The 19,046-nt window shown below is 36.0% G+C and overlaps 1 protein-coding gene across 1 annotated transcript in view; it reads right to left on the reverse strand.

The window, feature by feature from the left end:
* Positions 1-19,046, reverse strand: part of Tmprss15 (transmembrane serine protease 15) — a 106,943-nt gene that overhangs the window by 46,150 nt on the left and 41,747 nt on the right. The window contains exons 13-16 of the mRNA XM_042258926.2: positions 12,792-12,897; positions 12,324-12,474; positions 8,257-8,392; positions 1,114-1,203 (exon numbers count right to left, since the gene is read on the reverse strand). Of these exons, the coding sequence (XP_042114860.2) occupies positions 1,114-1,203; positions 8,257-8,392; positions 12,324-12,474; positions 12,792-12,897 (483 nt within the window). The remainder of the gene's footprint in view (positions 1-1,113; positions 1,204-8,256; positions 8,393-12,323; positions 12,475-12,791; positions 12,898-19,046) is intronic.

The following is a 19,046-nucleotide window of genomic DNA, read 5'->3' on the forward strand; positions in this document are numbered from 1 at the left end:
CATGTGTAGACTCACCCCTATCTCTTCATATCTTCTATTACACGCAATCAATCTCCATAACCTTTAATCCTGTCTCCTATGCCCTTCAGTCATAGCTCTCAACATTCTTTGTTCTAACAGAGTGCAAGGAGCTGACAGTTCTGATGTCCTAATTGGAGATGCTGCTGACACTCTTCTTCTCACTCTCTGTTTCTGATATACAGGCAGATTGATCTATGCAACATGCAAGTTTTATTCTATCATGATTTTCATGCAAATTTCTGGAAATTTCCACTTTTTTCTCATAAAAACACTCAACAAATCATAACAAAGGGCAAAATTTCTTCATATTACCAATTTAACCAACTACAGTTATTGGTTTTGCCTTAAAGAGCCAAGAAAGTCCTGATTTCTTGGACTAGTCTGTGAAGGACCTCATGTTCCTCTACAATGCCATATTTCACTCTTATTTTAATGATATCACAAACATTTGTAATGCTTGACCCTTTATCCGAGTATCTGTCCAGACACTATCATTGTTTATTTGATAAGTAAAGTTCTTGGTAAACATTTGATAAGTAAAAGAACTTACAAACTACTAAGGAATGCTGAGAAAAGGAGAAATAGTCTTCCCCTGGGTAAAGCACAACAGTGGGTTGTCCAAGACCAGGTGATTAGCCCCGAAAACATACAAGTAACATTATGCTGATATCTATATCTATGTCTATATCTATACATCAGTATAATATATTATTATACTATATATAACATATATACTATATGTAACATACTGATATATACACTAATGTATTATCAGTATAATGTTATATAGAGTATATACACACATATATGTTTATATATAAATGTAAAAACAATTTATGGAAAAAGAAGCCATGAATTTGAAAGAGAGTAAGAGGGGTTATATTGGAGTGTTTGGAAGGAGGAAAGGGAAGGGGAAAATTTTATAATCATATATAATCTCAAAAATAAAATAAATAATTAAGGAAATATTTCATATGTAAACATGTTACTGTGTCCATTTTGACAAATTCCTAATCTGCTTCAATATGTTAAGGAGGGGCATAACCTATTATGTACATTTTTCCTTGGTAACCCGGGAAAGAAAAGACTCACAGAAAGCTTGATTAGGGTAGATGTCTGGAAAGTTTGGAGAACTGAATGTTGTATTTGGCTCCCATAATTCAAAAGGTCCCCCGCAGTCAGCTGCAATGGATGAGGAAAGAGGTGTTAGCAGCACCATATCTATTCCACAGATACCCTACTAGATGTCAGGCATTGTAAAAATACATTTCCCAGAACGCTAGTTTTGACAGCGGCATTTTACAAGTTGTATAAGTTGTTAGGGAAACATGTTAGTACTTTGGTGTCTTTACTAGAAAAGATCTCAAAAACTTTACATTCTTATTTCTTTGTAAGTTTCAAGAGATGATAGTAGTGTTTAGGATTGCCCTTATTTATTTGACCAATGGAAATAATTTGCAAAACACAAGAGATAAAATCATAAATGCAGAAAAACATGAATATTTATAGTAGAGCAAATTCCATCCCTGCCACCATCCAAGAAGACCAGTGCTGGTGTGTCACTGATCTAGCAATACAGATGTCCCTATTATTTATTCTTAAGTTATTGGGCAGAAATGTTGCTAAATATTGAAGCATGTGGTAGTCAGGGAGGTGAGTGACACTTTCTCTTCTTGTTTATAATTCTTCTGAGGGAAAGCATGTTAGTGCACACCTATGATCCAAGATCTTAGAACATGGAAGCAAGACGCTTTGAAATTCAAGACCTTTTTATGCTACATGAGAACCTATACACAACACCCACCACCAAAAAAAATACCCACAAAAAATAACTTTTAGTTTTGTTTTCTGGTTAGATCTGTTACTCAAAATTTTTCAACAATTGGGATTCCCAGCGCTTAACTAAATTTTATTATAAAATGAAAGCCTACGTCTTCCAATTCTGACTGTGATTAGGTATGCTAACATTCTAATACACCGAGTGTATTTTCTTTTCTTTTTATTTATCAGAAACAAATGTAAAACAGTTTAAGAATTCATTGACTGTTTTAGGGACCCTGATTATGATATTTGTTACCATTGTTATATTTAAAAATGATTTCCAAGATTTAAGTAGCCTGATTTAACTGTATGATGTATTTTCCTTTTAGTGAAGGCATATAAGGCTAGAATTTTTTTATACTCAATAAATTAGAAATGAGATTGGAAGAGGGATAATTAAACCAACTATATCCATGCAGAGCCTTTGATCATACCTTCTTTCTAGTGATAGTTTTCCACACATATCATCAGCCTTCTTTAGCTAAACCACTTGAACTTCTTGTGAATGTGTGCACATGCGTGTATGTTTGTATAACCGAGCTTTTGTGTGTACGTGTGTGTGAGAGTATGATTGTATTTGTTTGCTTATGTACTTATTCATGTGGATGCATGTGTTTGTGTACTAATGTGATTTTGTCCATGTGTTTGTGTGTGTGTGGTTTCTATTCATAAGCATGTGTTCATGTGTGTGCACTTATGAATGTGTGAATGGGTTCAGTGTAAACTTGTGTGCATTTGTGCATAGCGTATTTGTCTGTGTGCATGTTAGAGCATGTATGTGTTTGTGAGTGTATGTTTGTGTTAGTGGGTATGTAGTTTGTGTGCAATTGGTTTGCATTTAAATGTCCATGTTGTATATTCATGAGTGTGAATGTGTGTGTTTGTTTATATCATGGGTATATGTGTACCTATAAGTGAACTTGCATATGTGTGTTTGTATATGTGTTTATATATAAGTGTGTGTACATGTTTGCATATGCATCATTGTGTTTCAGTTTTTATGTGTGTATACGTGCATATACATATGTAAGTGTATATGGAAGTGTATGTACTGGTGTATGTGTACATGTGTTTGCGTGTTCATGAAAGGGTACTTCTACATGTGTTTCTATGTGTCTGCCTGTGTATATGTGTGCATGTATGTTTGTGTGAATATGTGTGTTTTTGTGTATTCACAAGTATGTTGTGTGTGTATATCTATGAATGTTAATATGTAAAGGTATGTACATGTACATGTACATGTGTGTGCCTATCTGTGTTTAAGTATGTGTGTGCATGTTTGTGTCTATGAGCACATGGTATATGTACATGTGGCTGTGTGGGTAAATTTGTACATATATACGTGTCTGTGTACAGATGTACATGTGAATACACGTGCTTTGGTGTTTGTTTTTCTTACATGAATGTGTGTCTTATGGGTGTGTTCATGCGCATGTGTATGTGTTGTATGAATGTATGTATGCTTTAGGAGTGGCTGATTGTGCACAAGTGTGTTTTCATGTGCACATTGCTATTTTCCCCATTTTCTCTTTAGAGAGTTGGGAAATTTCTAAATCAAACACTGCTAATATTACATAGCTGATATTTTGAGAACAGTTTGAATTTTTACATAACTGAAAACTTAACCACGCATGTGAGAAAGATGAATAGGTGGGATTTTTAATAAACTCACAGCCAGAACTGAAGTGATGTCAGCTGTCACTGTTAAGCCTAATCAGGCAGATAGTTTACTCAGCATTTATTCTGCAAACAGAAATGTCAGGTTGGTCGCTCCCTTAATGCACTTACGATGCCCATTTTGAAAGATATTCAAACTATAATTTCACATCCAATCACTGACCAGAAATACTCCTTTGATCTTTGTATGGAAGATGCTTCCGTGGCTGCCTCCGTGTCAATGACTGTAAGAAATAAGCAAATCGCCTCGTGCCACTGTGGCTGTTACTACACAACTTATTTTAATGGCGGCGTTGCCACAGTGGGTGGAGCACACGATTCTTAGGAGAGCCACAGGCTAATGAGGCATGACTCTAGAAACTGCAGTCATCCTGTGCTATCAGGTGATCGACGGCCGCACGCACTATGGGAGTAAAGCCGCCTGACTGCCCTCAAGGGCCTGTCCATGAACAGGATTGGATTCTCACTTTTAATATTCTAGGTGCTGTGCTTTCAAATGTTTGCGCTTTGATTAATCTCTTCTCATGTTATAGAAATTTCCACCAGACGCACGGTATGCTTGTGCAGCATTCTCCAAGTCAGTTTTCAAAGACGGATTCTGTTGGTAACCTCTACTTAAGGCTAACACGTCTGAGGTATGTGTCCATAGGGAGGTGTATCCAGGAGGCAAGCAAGAAGAGAGCCCAACTCTCTTATAGTGAGAGTTTGAATTAAACACGTGGAAGAAAATAAGAAATGAAGACATAATTTCAATTACCAACACTCTCCTGATAGGTACCCATATAGGGGGAAATAATAGAGGTAATGAGAAATAATAAATCACATTGAATTTATGTGAAAGTAATTTTAATGTCCTCAATTATTATCTATTATTTTAGTAATACACAATAAGTCTTTTAATATTATATGAAACATGTTAATAAGTTTGGGTTATAATCTAAAATTAAATCTCCCATGAGAATTTGGGGTCCAATTTTTAAAAATTATTAGTTCTAATACATAATTGTAACTATTGATAATGTGAATGGTTTTACCAAACTTATAACTAATTGGTTTAAATATTTATTCTTGAACATTAAATTTTATCTGTTTTTAAAATAAATCTATCCAATGATAACACTAAATGAGGCTAGTTGTTATAAAAGTAAAGTGATGTAGGCAAAACATAATAGGAAAAAGTTCTTGATGAAGGAGTCTATGAATGCAATTAATACCTGTGTGTACTAGGGGCTGAATATTAAGTTGAACAAACACCAAAGAATTATGGTCTGCAAAGAAATGTCGAGACGGCCTTAGTGCAGATTAGTTTCCACATGGAGAGCTTGTCAAGTTATTTAGTAATGTTTTTCAAATTAACTCTTACTGTGTGTTAAAAAATGAAAGATGGCTTAAATCAGGATATAATAGAGAAAAAAAACCCTTAGAACTAGTGAACATTAAAATGGCTAAAGCTATTTTTTTCCTAATTAGTTGAGAACCCCAGAAATCAGTCAGAGACTGGAGTGCATATTTCTTTTTGTCTAGACTTTCTGTACTTTTTTCACAGAGCTTCAGAATTGTTTTTTAAATTGGAATGATGTTTGTATACCAGAATATTAGCGTTGATAAACTTCTGCAAATCGAGCACCCATATTGAAATTAATTGTGCTGACATCACAGGTACCATCCTGGAGTTGATGGACCAGAGACTAAAGACACACGGTAGAGGAATCCCTGCAGTTGTGAATGTCCATAAAACTATACCTAACAATAATCTCAGGAACGGAGTGGGCACAGAGTTTTAGTATTCACCTCCTTGTCTGAAATTTTCTTATTTAACTGCTCTGTAAAGAGTGAAAGAAAGGTTTTAGCCAGTCAACCATGGTTTCCTTTTATTTTTGCTTAAACAAATCAGTGATCTGGAATCAGAATAGCTCTACACAAATAGGACTTCCATTGACCCATCTGCAAAAGGCATTAGAAAGAAATTGTTCAGAATGAGTTTGATGGCAATTAACATTTTCGCTGTGCTAAACATTGGCTCAAAGTGAACCACTTGGAAAGTGGAACAAACACACTCTGGGCAAGCTCCAAATTTATATCTTAAAATCAGATGGGTTATCCTAACTGTACAATTTCCCCAATGCTAAAATGTGCATGGATGCCAAGTTTCTGTACATTGAAATATTTTGATTTTTTTACTGACTAGATAACGATGATGGTACCCATAATATAGATTTTAACATGGGCAATCATGTTGTGATCATTTTTTATGTGTGATAATATAAAAAGTATTCTCAGATTTTATAATTTAAGTAATATGATTTGTCTAATGTCTTAAAAATGAAGCATCTGAGATTGTACTATGGAAACTTAGAAATACTCATCAAACAGGTAGTTATTTTAAGAAATCTGAACATATAATTTTGCATAAAAATGTCATATACTATAAATGTAGAGGGTCCACACAGAATGTAATAGGTCTACTGTATTCAAATGCCACAAAGCCCAAATTACTGCATTCGAATTGGTATTAACCCAAAAATTTAGTTCCAATGACCAAAAGAAGAATATAACAAAACATCAGGATACAAAAAGGAATTCTCAATGCATCTAATAATATTTATGGGGTTTTTATTATTGTGATACTAGAAACCAGACAGATACTGTGAATTACAGGTGGCCTCCACTGATAAACACTGAGAAGCACACTTGTGTATCTGCTCAATCTATCAGAAGCCTTGTAGTCCATCCCAAACACTGGAAAAAATATAAAACCTCAGTTTTTGTCAGAATTTTTAGCAGTATTGTCTATCTGGGTTCTTTACCCTTCTCTCTCAGATTTCTGAGGGCGACTTTTATCCACACATTTCCTTATTAAATCTTTTCTACCTCAGCCTTTCACACATACTAGCCACAAATAGTACACTGTTTAAAATATTTGTTCTTCTATCATGTTAAAATTTTCACTAATCATCTATATTGATTCCTCTTAGATTTCTTTGGCAGTGTCATTTATAGAGTGGATAGCTATGACTAAAATGAATTATCGGAATACTGAATAATTCAGGAAACATCTAAAAGTGTCAACATGCAAGGAGAGTGAAAACTAGCCTTTTGGTGGGATATATTGAATATTCAATGTGGCAGCATGAGGCCTGTATGAATTACATCTTTATTTGGTGGCAGCTCATTTGTTCGAGCATGACAAATACTAATCATTTTTCTACAGGACTTTGGGTTTGTTAAAGCCACTTAGTTTTAAAAAATCTGCTTAAAATGAAACCAAAACCAAAACAAATAAACAAATAAAAAACCAAATACATTTAGTGTGTTCTCTCTCTCTCTCTCTCTCTCTCTCTCTCTCTCTCTCTCTCTCTCTCTCTCTCTCTCTGTGTGTGTGTATCTGTGTTTATAAGCATTCATTGGTGAGCATGTGAAGGTCAGAAGACAACTATGGGAGTCAGTTCTCTCTTCTTTGATGACTGTCAAATCACATGGTCTTGTAATATAGGATGTGTTCCTTCAGACATGGATAAGATGAATGGTAATGAAATTTAAGCTGCCTTTGAAATTTAAGCTTTCCAATTTGACCTAAGAAAAATAAGAATAAGATCCATTTTGTTTTTTTGAGTTAAAGTTATGGTAAGATTGGAAATCTCAGTTATTGCTCAGTTAAGCAGCTCCCCAGGGAGGGTATTGCAAAGCCTTACCAAAGAATCATTTCAGGATATAAATATTTTCCAGTCATTAATCTTGCAAAAGTTTGAGTTTAATATTTGCTATCAAATTATTATAAAATAGAGTTGGAATGTGCGATGGTTTGAAAGAAAATGGTCACCAGAGGGAGTGGCACTGTTAGGAAATGTGGCTTTGTTGGAGTAGGTATGGCCTTGTTGAGGAAGTGTGTCACTGTGGAGGTGGGCTTTGAGGTCTCATATATGCTCAAGATACCAACCAGTATCTCAGTTCACTTCCTGTTGCCTGAAAGATGCAGAATTCTCCAGCACTACATCTACCTACATGCTGCCATGCTCCCTGCCATGATGATAATGGACTAAACCTCTGAAACTGTAAACCTCCATCACAAACATTTTTCTTTGTAAGAGTTGCTGTGGTCATGGTGTCTCTCTTCACAGCAATAGGTCATGGTGTCTCTAACTAAGACAGGCTGTTTCAGTATTAACTGAGCTATTGCAATTTTCAATTTTTTTCTGTAAGAAGGCAATGAGAGCCGGGCGGTGGTGGCGCACGCCTTTAATCCCAGCACTCGGGAGGCAGAGCCAGGCGGATCTCTGTGAGTTCGAGGCCAGCCTGGGCTACCAAGTGAGCTCCAGGAAAGGCGCAAAGCTACACAGAGAAACCCTGTCTCGAAAAACCAAAAAAAAAAAAAAAAAAAAAAAAAAAAAAAAAAAAGAAGGCAATGAGAACATCAGCAACTCTTCCCCAAAGACAGTAGCAACCCATTCATCACTATCAATGTGACACTGGAGTTTGTATTTTAATGTGAATGAAATAAAAATTAGTACTGTAATTAAATTCAAGAATGAAAATTATTAAAAAATATTTTAAATATGATCAACAATCAAATAATAAATGACTGTTTATTCATTGTATTGGCTATCATTTTTCTTATGGCCTTTATCTAATTAATTTTACTTTGATTTTTCCATTGAAATACTATAAGGCTGAGATAATAACAATAAGCCAAAGCAAGATATAGTCATGATTTTGGAGTACATATATGGGGTCACTTACTAGGAGTCTCTGGTGGAGGGGTGGGAACCAAAGTTGGTTCTGGATAAGGACTCTCACTACAAATTCCGTTTGTTAGGCTTATGTCATCCAAGGCTATTGAACTCAAACCTGGGTTTCTAAAAGCATTGAACACAACCTGAAATTCAGAGAGGCATATAATATTACTCCACTCTAATAATTTCTGACTTGGTTTTACTTAATAACTCTGGAGAATCAGTATTGCCAATTACACAATGCATAATAAAATACCCCACATTAAAATATTGATAAATAATCCTGGATAAGTTCTTTTGAGGATCTCAATCTTTGTGATACACATAAGTCTTAGCAAAATATCCATGTATGTCTTCCTTCTGAGTTAGATTATAGTCTGATGATATATCTCTATCTGCTGATTTTATCATACTCTATTTTACTTAGTGAAATCTATACATAATTTGGAAGCAGAGAAACCTCCTCTCAATTATATTAAAAATCTGAATATCACTTATACAAAGGGTCTAATCTAGGCCCTTTGCATAAGCAAGACAGTTGTGTAGCTTGATTGACTTAAAGGGTCCCCTGGCGGTGGGATCAGGATCTGTCCCTGGTGCATTAGCCAGCTTTTTGCAGCCCACTACCTATGGTGGGACACCTTTCATGGCTTTGATGCAAAAGGAGAGGCTTGGACCTGTCTCAGCTGAATGTACCAGGCTCTGCTGACTCCCCATGTGAGGCCTTCCCTTGTCAGAGGAGGGAATAGGGAATGAGATGGGGGGTAAGGCTGGGGGTGGGAGGCAGGAAGAGATCTGTGGTTAGTATGTAAAATGAATAAATTTTTTTTAATAAAAAATCAAAATATCTGTTTCCCTTCATAGTACATACCAGTCTAAAGAGAAGATACTCTAATTAGATCATTTACATAGAAAAAAAGGGACAAGATGAAATGACTGACATAATAAGAGCATTCAAAATCATATAGTACTGGCCATAGTTCATTTAGGGTTCTGAGATGGCATTCCTATGAAGGTGCTGATCACAAGACCCACAGTCTTGGTCACAGCTCCTGGGGTCAGAGATACCACAGCAAGTTCTCAGACACAGTGGCTGTTTTCAACTATACTTCTTTGGAACTATCTACAGTAGGATAAAAATGACATAAACATAATACTTGCTGCATGGTACTTGCTGTACTGGGCACATGATATATATTATCTTACTTCATTTTCAACATATTATATATTCCTCAATTCACTAATTTGTCCATTAATTCTATAGATCTCATACAAGACACTATTCTAAGTAAGTGTGAATTTCTTCCTTTCCCAGAGAAGAAAATAAAATTTTAAAGAGATAACAGCAAGTTGCCCACAACTTCTCAGTATAATGGCATAACCAAAAAGTAAGTTAGTATTCTCCCACAGAGAATGGTATCTTGCCCAGCCACAATGTATGGCAGAAATTCCAAATAACACTGAACCTCATACTGACCATGGTATGTCCTATGCTATTTTACATATGGAGAAGTATAATTTATAAATTTGGTACAATATGATCAACAATAGTAACATAATGTAACAGAACACCTTGCTGTGTATCAATTTCCTCCATCTTACAAGGAAACTCCTTAAAAGTCAGGATATTCTAAAGGAAGGAAAGGCAGTCCATCCTGCAGGGAGATTCTTTCAAACACAGGAAGCAGACCACTCAAAGGATTTCAAGAATTCCCTCAAACTGATGAGGCTCGGGAGATCTGCCCTCCCTAAGAATTTTTAAGTTGTAAGAACTGTTGAGAGACACTATCAGACATGCTGAGCTACCTTGATAGGCTCCTATCAGCTGAGCTGACTGGAAAAGGCACTCTCCAGTTTGCAGAGTTAATTCCAAGTTTCCAGCTTTTGTGACCCATTATCTACGCTGTGGTAATGCAGCTGTCTTTGAGTCATGTCTGCTCCTCTAAGTAATCCACCTCTACACTCCCGTAAATAATCCCAATAAATCTCATTGGTTCATCAAGTTGGACTTTGTTGGCATCCTTACGTTGGCCTGTTATTGCTTCTCTATCCAGGGTGAGTAGATGTCAGTTTCTATATTCCCAAAATTAGTGTCACACAACATAATTATAACAATACACTATAATAAAATGAGTGTGATGGTAATTATTTATTTCGAAGTTTACATTCAGCGCTTTAGTACTGCAATTAACCAAACAATTCAAGTTATACCATGAATAAACAGTCATCACTGTGCATGTGAGATGTGGCAATATATTTCTGCATGTAGAGCTAAGTTCAAAAATACTGGATCATTATGAGTTTAGAAAAGAACCTCAATGGTCAGAACTGCCTGCAGAAACACCAATTTCCTCATTTTGTTCATCTGTTTTTTTCTTTTTGACATTCCTGCTGTGGGATGTTCTGTATGTTAAATGTGTTGTTCTGATTGATTAATAAATAAAACACTGATTGGCCAGCACCAGACAGATGCCCCAACTTTACAGAGAAACTTTGGATGACTGTCCAGGCTGCCAGCTGTCTCTGTCTACCCTGCAAGACTCCCAAAAGTTGCTTGCATCATTTCTCCCATTTCTTAGGTAATAGTATATCCTTCTGGGGTCTTTGATGTAGTTGAAGACAAGATAGTTATAATTTTCCTTAACTATGATAAAAGATAAGTTAGATATGAAACCTTAGACTCACAAATATAGGATAGATAGGATATCTTCTTTAATTTTGCCAAATATAAATAGACTAGATATTATAAATAGACTAGCTAGTGTAACTGTAATTCTTGCTTGATAAGTGTTTTGTTATATGTAATTTTACTATGTGAAAGGTAAAACCTTCCTTTTTGAAAAAAAAGAAAAGGGGAAGTGCTGTGGGATGTTCTGTATGTTAAATGTGTTCCTCTGATTGGTTAATAAATAAAACATTGATTGGCCAGTAGACAGGCAGGAAGTATAGGTGAGACAAGGAGAGAGGAGAATTCTGGGAAGTGGAAGGCTGAGGCAGAGAGATGCTGCCAGCCACCAAGATGAGGAGCAGGATGTAAAGCACCGGTAAACCACAAGCCACGTGGCAAAGTATAGATGAATAGAAATGGGTTAATTTAAGATAGAAGAACTAGATAACAAGAAGCTTGCCATGGCCATACAGTTTGTAAGCAATATAAGTCTCTGTGTGTTACTCGGCTGGGTCTGAGTGGCTGCAGGACTGGCAGATGAGAGAGATTTGTCCTGACTGTGGGCCAGGCAGGACTGGAGGAAACTCTAGCTACACATTCCATTTTTCCTTATTTGACTTATCAGAGAAAAAACAAAATTAGAGAAGAAAACTTCACAATGAAGAATAAAATAAGAAAAAAATAAAGGAAAGGGTAACAGGAAGACTGCAGATGAGGGTCACTGATTATGGCTGCCATACTCTATGTCATAGGGGACAATCTATGCCTCTGGTGATGACATTGTTCAAATATACATCTTCTAAAACTGATGCTAACTTGTTTCAAATTACTCAATTAAAACGCTGTTAATTGGTCAAACTAATAGGGCACATTATCCTATATTTTAATAGCAACAACCCTTAGGAAATGAAGACATTAAGATCTTATCTGGAAAAATTAATTCAACTTAATGCAGAATAAATGATCAGAGACTTCCCAATGATATGGCTCATAAAATTTCTTTCTAAAGGAAATCAATGGAGATTAAATCAGAATGGGTTCAGTTGGTGGATATTGATGGGCATGGATGTCCAACTATGTAGTGATAATTATCTAGAATGTGTAAAACTGAAGAAAGTAAGTCAGAAGAATAGGAGAAAGTATTGATGAAGGGAGATGAAGTTGCTTTCTTTTCTGTGGACTGTGTGGACTATCACAAACAGTATAATAATATCACAAATGATTCCTCAAATGGGTTATTTAGTAAATCAGTGAACAAATGTCCTAACAGAAAGAGTAAGGTAGATTAGAAAAAAAGAGAAATTTACTAGGCTTTGCCTAGAAAACACTTTACCATATCATTCATTGTAAAGTATACTCACACATCACAAAAATACAAACAGAAATTACAAAATATTATTGCAAACCTTAAATTCCACTGTTTCATTTAATGTAACTTGACCATAATTCCAATTCTTCCCATAATTTCCTTTCCTTTGAAAAACTATCTTGTCTGTGGTTTCATTACTGCTGATATGAATGCTTAAATTGTAGACATTTTCACAACACATATAATACCTGGTTTGGAAATAAGCAAAGATGTTTAGTTTCCTAACACATTGAATACATCCATATTAGTTCTTTCTCTATATTTTCTTGTATTTAAAATATTTTTGTTTTCATTGGGTGAATTTTGGGGAAGAGGGTCCTGAGGGTCTACCAATACTTTGCTGTTCTATTAATTGAAAAAAAAAAACAATAATGCATTCTCTAAAACTTTAGCTATCTTAGTGAAATCTGAGGCTGATTCCCTAACAAAAAGCAATGCTAGACATGTACAAAAATAGTATTTTAGTATGCCCAACCAGAAGTGAATGATCTGACTGAAAACGTACCAGAAATGAAGGCAGACAGGCTCTGCAGTGAGCTCTAAAGAGAGACTTAGAAGTCCCACTCTTTCATTTCTCCATCCTCGTTCAGCTGGTGTAGCAATGTAAAATCCTGTAAAGACAATTAAGAACTTTGACTTGCTTAAAAGAGGTAAACATTTGAGATAAAGCGTTGGGACATGTGTTTTTGCACATTGGATGAGGTACCAGATTTGAGTCCAGAATGGTTGACTCTGCCATAATAAATTGTTTAGGAAAATCACTCAACCTTGGACTTTTCACTTTAATTCTAATTTTCTACACATCTTGATAAACTCATGGCTTGACAGGTAATCAGCACGTGGCTGATTATATTTAGATATTCTGATTGTTAACTCATGGGATATACAATTATTTGAGCATACATTTGATGACAAGTCTAAACGTTCCAAAGAACACTGGTTTTATATCCCATTGACTACACTGCATATCTTTACATAAGAAGGTACTTGATTTTATAAGGGTTTTCATATTTCTGTATTCCTCTGAATGATAACTAATCAGATCACCATGGAGCATGCAGCATGCTAATCCATATAAAAGCTTTTGAAATAGCACAATATACAGCATAAGTCTAGAATTCATTATTCAAGCCAATGATTTGAGTCATTCCAAGTGTGTGAAGTATGGTTAGGTAAGACTATCTTGAACATTCTCCTAGGGGGATTTACTTCATTCTTAGTTTGAAACTCATATGTTAAGACAGAAGCAGGAATCATTCAGCAAACCATGCTACAAAGCAAATGAAATATTGGACTAATAGAATTTGATTGCCATGCATTTTTTTAATGAAATGCTCAGATGTGTTTGCTTGAAATCAACATCTTCTCTCCTGTGCCTTTCAACAGAAAAATATAGGCAATGTTGCATATAAAATGCAATCTCATTCATTTGTAGTATGCAGAGTAAGAATAAGATGTGAAGAAAAGAAATACAAGCAGAACTGCTTATAAACACATATTTAGACCAATGAGGCAAAATTATTCAATATAAATGAGTGTTCTATCAAGGTAAAATCATGCTAACTGACTTATAAATGTAATATATGCACATGCATTGGATTTATATTACAAAATGCAAGATAAAATAAATGTTTTTAACAGTTTATAGTGGTAACAGATTACTCACATTTTATATAAGTTGTAATATTTCATGAATATTTTAGTTATGTCTGTGCTCACATATACAAAGCTATGTAAAAGATCAGCTTCAGATTCATAGCACAAGTCCTAGCATCTGCTCTCTAAGAGCCCACAAACAAATCCATTTTGAATTTATGTAGCTTTTAGTTTCTTAGGGCATGATAAGAAAGCAGTAAGTATGAAAGTATGAAAGTGGTCTAACTGCTCTGAAATTTTTTGAGTTAGGAGTTAATTGTAATAGAAGCACACATCATGCTGGTATTTCTTTTCATCCATGTTTGCCCATCATAGCCAGTCTACTCTTTATAATTTGAAACGCATTAAGTCATTTAGTGGTACTATGTTTAGATCTGATTGTACAATTAATACATGACTTTTTATTAATTCATGTATTTATTTTACATCCTGACCAGCTTCCCCTCCCTCCTCTTCCTCCATTCTCTACCCCCTCCTCTCTTCTGCCCCCCTCAATCCATCCGTCCTCTGAAATCACTTACAAAGGGGCAGGCCTCCTATGGGCTTCAGCAAAGCATGGCATATCAAGTGACCATAGGATGAGCACCTCCCCCTGTATTCAGGTTGGGTAAGATAATCCAGCATGAGGAATAGGCTCCCAAGGGCCAGTCAAATCACCAGGGGTGGCTTCTGCTCCCAATCCCAGGAGTTCCACATGTAGACCAAACTACACAACTGTCACATATATGCGGAGGGCCTCGGTTGGTCCCATGCAGGCTCCCTGGTGTTGGTTCAGACTCTGTGAACCCCAGGCTAGTGGTTTTTGTGGGGTTTCCTGCAATGTTCCTGAACCCCCGTTTCTTATTATTCCTCCTCTCCTCAGTAGGACTCCCCTAGTGCTGCCCAGTGTTTTCATGGGTCTCTGAATCTGCCTCCATCAAGTCCACATAAAATAACACTAATTATGGAAACTATAATACCTTTTATATTTTCCAAAATAAACTAATGTAGTAAACATCATGAGCTATAGAGATGGTTTCATATATATATATAATACTATACTAAGTTATTATCTAAGTCAGCTAAATTAATCAGCTGACAAAAGGTAAAATAAATTCTCTATAAAATTATGAGAGTAGAGTGTGCAACTTACATTAATTTAGTCTACTCACCCAATTATTCTTTAATTTAATCTATGGCATTTTCATACTGCTCACTTGACTTATTTAATGCATACAGGATGCAATAGGAATACTCAAAGAGAATATATTTCATTTTAACTTGTTCAGAATTTTTTGTAGCCTAGAAGATTTCCTAATATAGAGGATGAATGTTTTATGCACACCAGTTTTCTAACTTTTGTCTCTGGGAGAAGGTACATTTTTTTTTAGTCCCAATTGTTCCTATCATTTCTCTTTTTGAGTTTTCTCAAAATTGACCATATCCTTTGCCTTCAATAATTTGAATATACTACAAACCTAACTTTGTACCTTCATGTGGTGAGCTCTAAATGAGCCGTCCATTTAGTTGTTATACTCAGAGTAAGAAACCACACAGACAATATTTTTTCCTGGAGTATATCACCAGGTATAGGAAGAAGTAATGTCACTAGGGATGATGACACTAAGTCAGGATACTGTAGCTGAAGGTTTTCCTGTGCTCTCCCAGCACCAAGGACCCCACAGCAGCTTATAAAATAATCACTCAGAAACTTATATTAATTAAAACTTTACGGCCTATTGGCTCAGGCTTCTTGCTAGCTACATCTTACATCTTCAATGAACCCATTTCTAAAATATATACCTTGTGGCTCCTGGCTTACTGGTATCTTTTTTTGTGTGTGTGTGCGTTGTCTTTAAATATTTTTTCCTTTTATTTTATTTTACAATACCATTCAGTTCTACATATCAGCCACAAATTCCCTTGTTCTCCCCCCTCCCGCCCCCCTCCCCTTACCCCCAGCCCACCCCCCATTCCCACCTCCTCCAGGGCAAAGCCTCCCCCGAGGACTGAAATCAACCTGGTAGACTCAGTCCAGGCAGGTCCAGTCTCCTTACTTACTGGTATCTTTACATCTTGCTTTCTCTGTGTCTTGCTGGCAACGCCTGACTCAGTCTTCCTCTTCCCAGTATTCTCTTATCTGCTTGTCCTGCCTATACTTCCTGCCTGGCTACTGGCCAATCAGCACTCTATTTATTAACGAATCAGAGCAACATGTTGACAGCATACAGAGCAATATCCACAACAGGACACCATTTGTGCTGGTTAAGTTTTGTGAGCTTGACACCATAGTTACCCAGAAAGAGAGAAGCTCAATTGAGGATTTGCCTCTATCAATTTGGCCTATGGGCACATTGGATCATTTTCTCAACTACTCATTGATCTAGAAGGGCCCAGCAAACTGTAGGTGGTACTACTCCTGGGCAGGTAAGTCTGGTGGTATATGAGAAGTAGCTAAGAAACCCAAAGGAAGCAGGCTAGTAAGCTTACATTCCTCTGTGGTTTCTGCTTCAGTTCGTGCCTCCAACTTTGTGCCATGAGTTCCTGTCTTGGCTTCCTTTGATGATGAACTATAAGCTGCAAACCAAATAAACCCCTTTCCCTTTTAAGTTGTTCTTGATCAGTGTTTTATCAAAGCAACATATAAACTAATCAGTACACTGCTGGTAGTGTTTATTTCCAAATGTGCCTTCCTCTAAGATGAGCTATAAATCAGGAATTCTGCATTAACCACAGCAATGCTGAAGAATGCTCCCTGAGATGTTTCTGATCGGTCACTTCTTCATTCAAGATCTCTATCTCTACAATAGAAATGGAGTCACTCTGTTGAGGCCTTTTTACTATGGCAGCCATATCTTCTAGACCTACTGATAATAAGTTATCTATTATATGTAAAACACTTCTTTAAGTTTTTATTGTGTATATCCAAATCCATAGAAATTTAAGGACATTTTAGATCCTAAAATACTATACTTTTTTTGGAGAAAATTTAACTCAGTTCTTTAAGAAAGCCTCCTTGATACAAGTGTGCGGTGGATGATTGCTTGATAAATAAAACACTGATTGGCCAGTAGGCAGGCAGGAAGTATAGGCAGGACTAGCAGAGAGGAGAATTGAGAGAATAGGAAGGCAGAGAGGAGGAAACACCAGCCTGCCATCCAGGGAGCATCATGTAAAGGCAGCAGGTAAAGCTACAGAACATGTGGCAACATATAGATTAACAGAAATGGGCTGAGTATAAGAGTAAGAGCTAGACAATGGTAGGCCTGAGCTAAGGGCCGAGCAGTTTAAATAATATAAGCGTCTGTATGCTTATTTTATAAGTGGGCTATGGGACTGTCAGGGCTTGACAGGACCCGGAGAGAAAAACTCTAGCTACACAAGTGACCACTCAGTTTCAATTTTCAGAAACACATTTTATTTCTCTGATGTCATTTCATATGCTGTGTGGCTCAATCTCTTTTATCATGCATGGAATGTCAATTTTTATTTTATTTTACATTTATTAAAGATATCATGTACATTTGTGTGTGTGAGTGTTCATGTATATATATATATATATATATATATATATATATATATGTGTGTGTGTGTGTGTGTGTACATATGCATATTTGCTTTATGTAGGCCAAGAGATGACCTTGGTGTCCTGCTTTTGGAGCTTTTCTAGTTTTTTTTTTTCTTTTTTTTTTTTTTTTTGATACAGGGTCTTTCAATGGCCTGGGGATTGGTGATGTGACTGTTCCGGCTGACTAGTTAGCCCCAGAGACCCTCTAACTTCTTCCCACACTGTCTAGCCATGTATGGCATTTAAAGTGCCTGTTGTCTACCTAGGCTTTTTACAGGTGCTGGGAAATCTAGTTCAGGACACTATTTTTGCCTGGTGAACACTTTACCCATTAAGCTAGTTCCCTAGGCCTGCAGTATGTACTTATTGAAGAATTTGAGGGAAATGAGTAGTATCTTGTTCATTTTTGTGTTTTCTGTTTGGGTTAGGTAAATGCTGTTGAATATATTCTCATATCAATTTGGCTTGCTTTAACATTTATTAGAGTCCTACAAAGAAGGAATGATTCATCAGATTTTTTTTTTACATAACCATACAGGATTTCTATAGTTAAATGATACATTTTTTAGTTCTTTAATTTTCTTGAAATGCATTCTAGATTTCTTGAAATTAACCTTAAAGTAAGTTTAAAGCCAGAAAGTTGAATAAACTTGGCTAATTCAAGCATACAATAACCTTTTTCTCTAGTCATTAAACTTTTCTTACAAATTCCTACTGTCACCTTTTCTGTTTCTTTCCCCGTGAACTGAATTCAAAATCTCTCCAGTCAACACCCCATTTAAAGCTGTAAATCCCAGGCATGCATTGATGCTGATGTAGACAGTATAGTCCAGGGAGATGACTGTGCTTTCTAGAAAACTGGAGGTCTCTTTCAAGAAGAAACCAGGTTGGTGTAAGTGGCTTCATGAGTCTTAGTGTGGGTATAAGATAATGGAATATACTATGTAAATATTACTGAGAGTTTTAATAAAAAGATTGGTTTAAATTCAGTTTCCTTAAATATGACAAAGTAGTACTATTTTCTAAAATTTAATACAACAAGAAAGATAAGACTAAAGAGAATAATGCTACTTTCAAAGGATATAAATTACACTAAGAAAGTATATTTATTTATTAAGTTGAAATGCATACACACACACACACACACACACACACACACACACACACACACACACACACACACAAGCTTATATAAGCATTTTGTGCTCCACAGTGTTGTTTTTTTTTTAAATATTTTATATTTCTGGAAGTTTGCTGCTGGTTTAATAGACTTTGGTGGTCATTGTGATTCCCTAAATAGAGAAGAAGGGGGCAATTAAATTTCACCCTAGCGAAGACATCAGGTTTTCTTAATTTTAATGACTATCATTCTACTCAATGTTTCAAAGCTTTGAAAACAACTGGGATTGGGTTGAACAGAGGAGAAAAAGAACCTGATGCCAGCTAGCCCTTTGTGACACCTGCATTTGCAAAGTCTTTTCTATGCTACTAACCTCATTTGCCCCAAATGTTCAGAACAAATAGGCCCCCCTCTGAGCATGGCAAAGCACTGCCCTG

The sequence above is a fragment of the Peromyscus maniculatus genome, chromosome 12 (assembly GCF_049852395.1).
Source record: "Peromyscus maniculatus bairdii isolate BWxNUB_F1_BW_parent chromosome 12, HU_Pman_BW_mat_3.1, whole genome shotgun sequence".
In the NCBI taxonomy this organism is placed as follows: domain Eukaryota; kingdom Metazoa; phylum Chordata; class Mammalia; order Rodentia; family Cricetidae; genus Peromyscus; species Peromyscus maniculatus.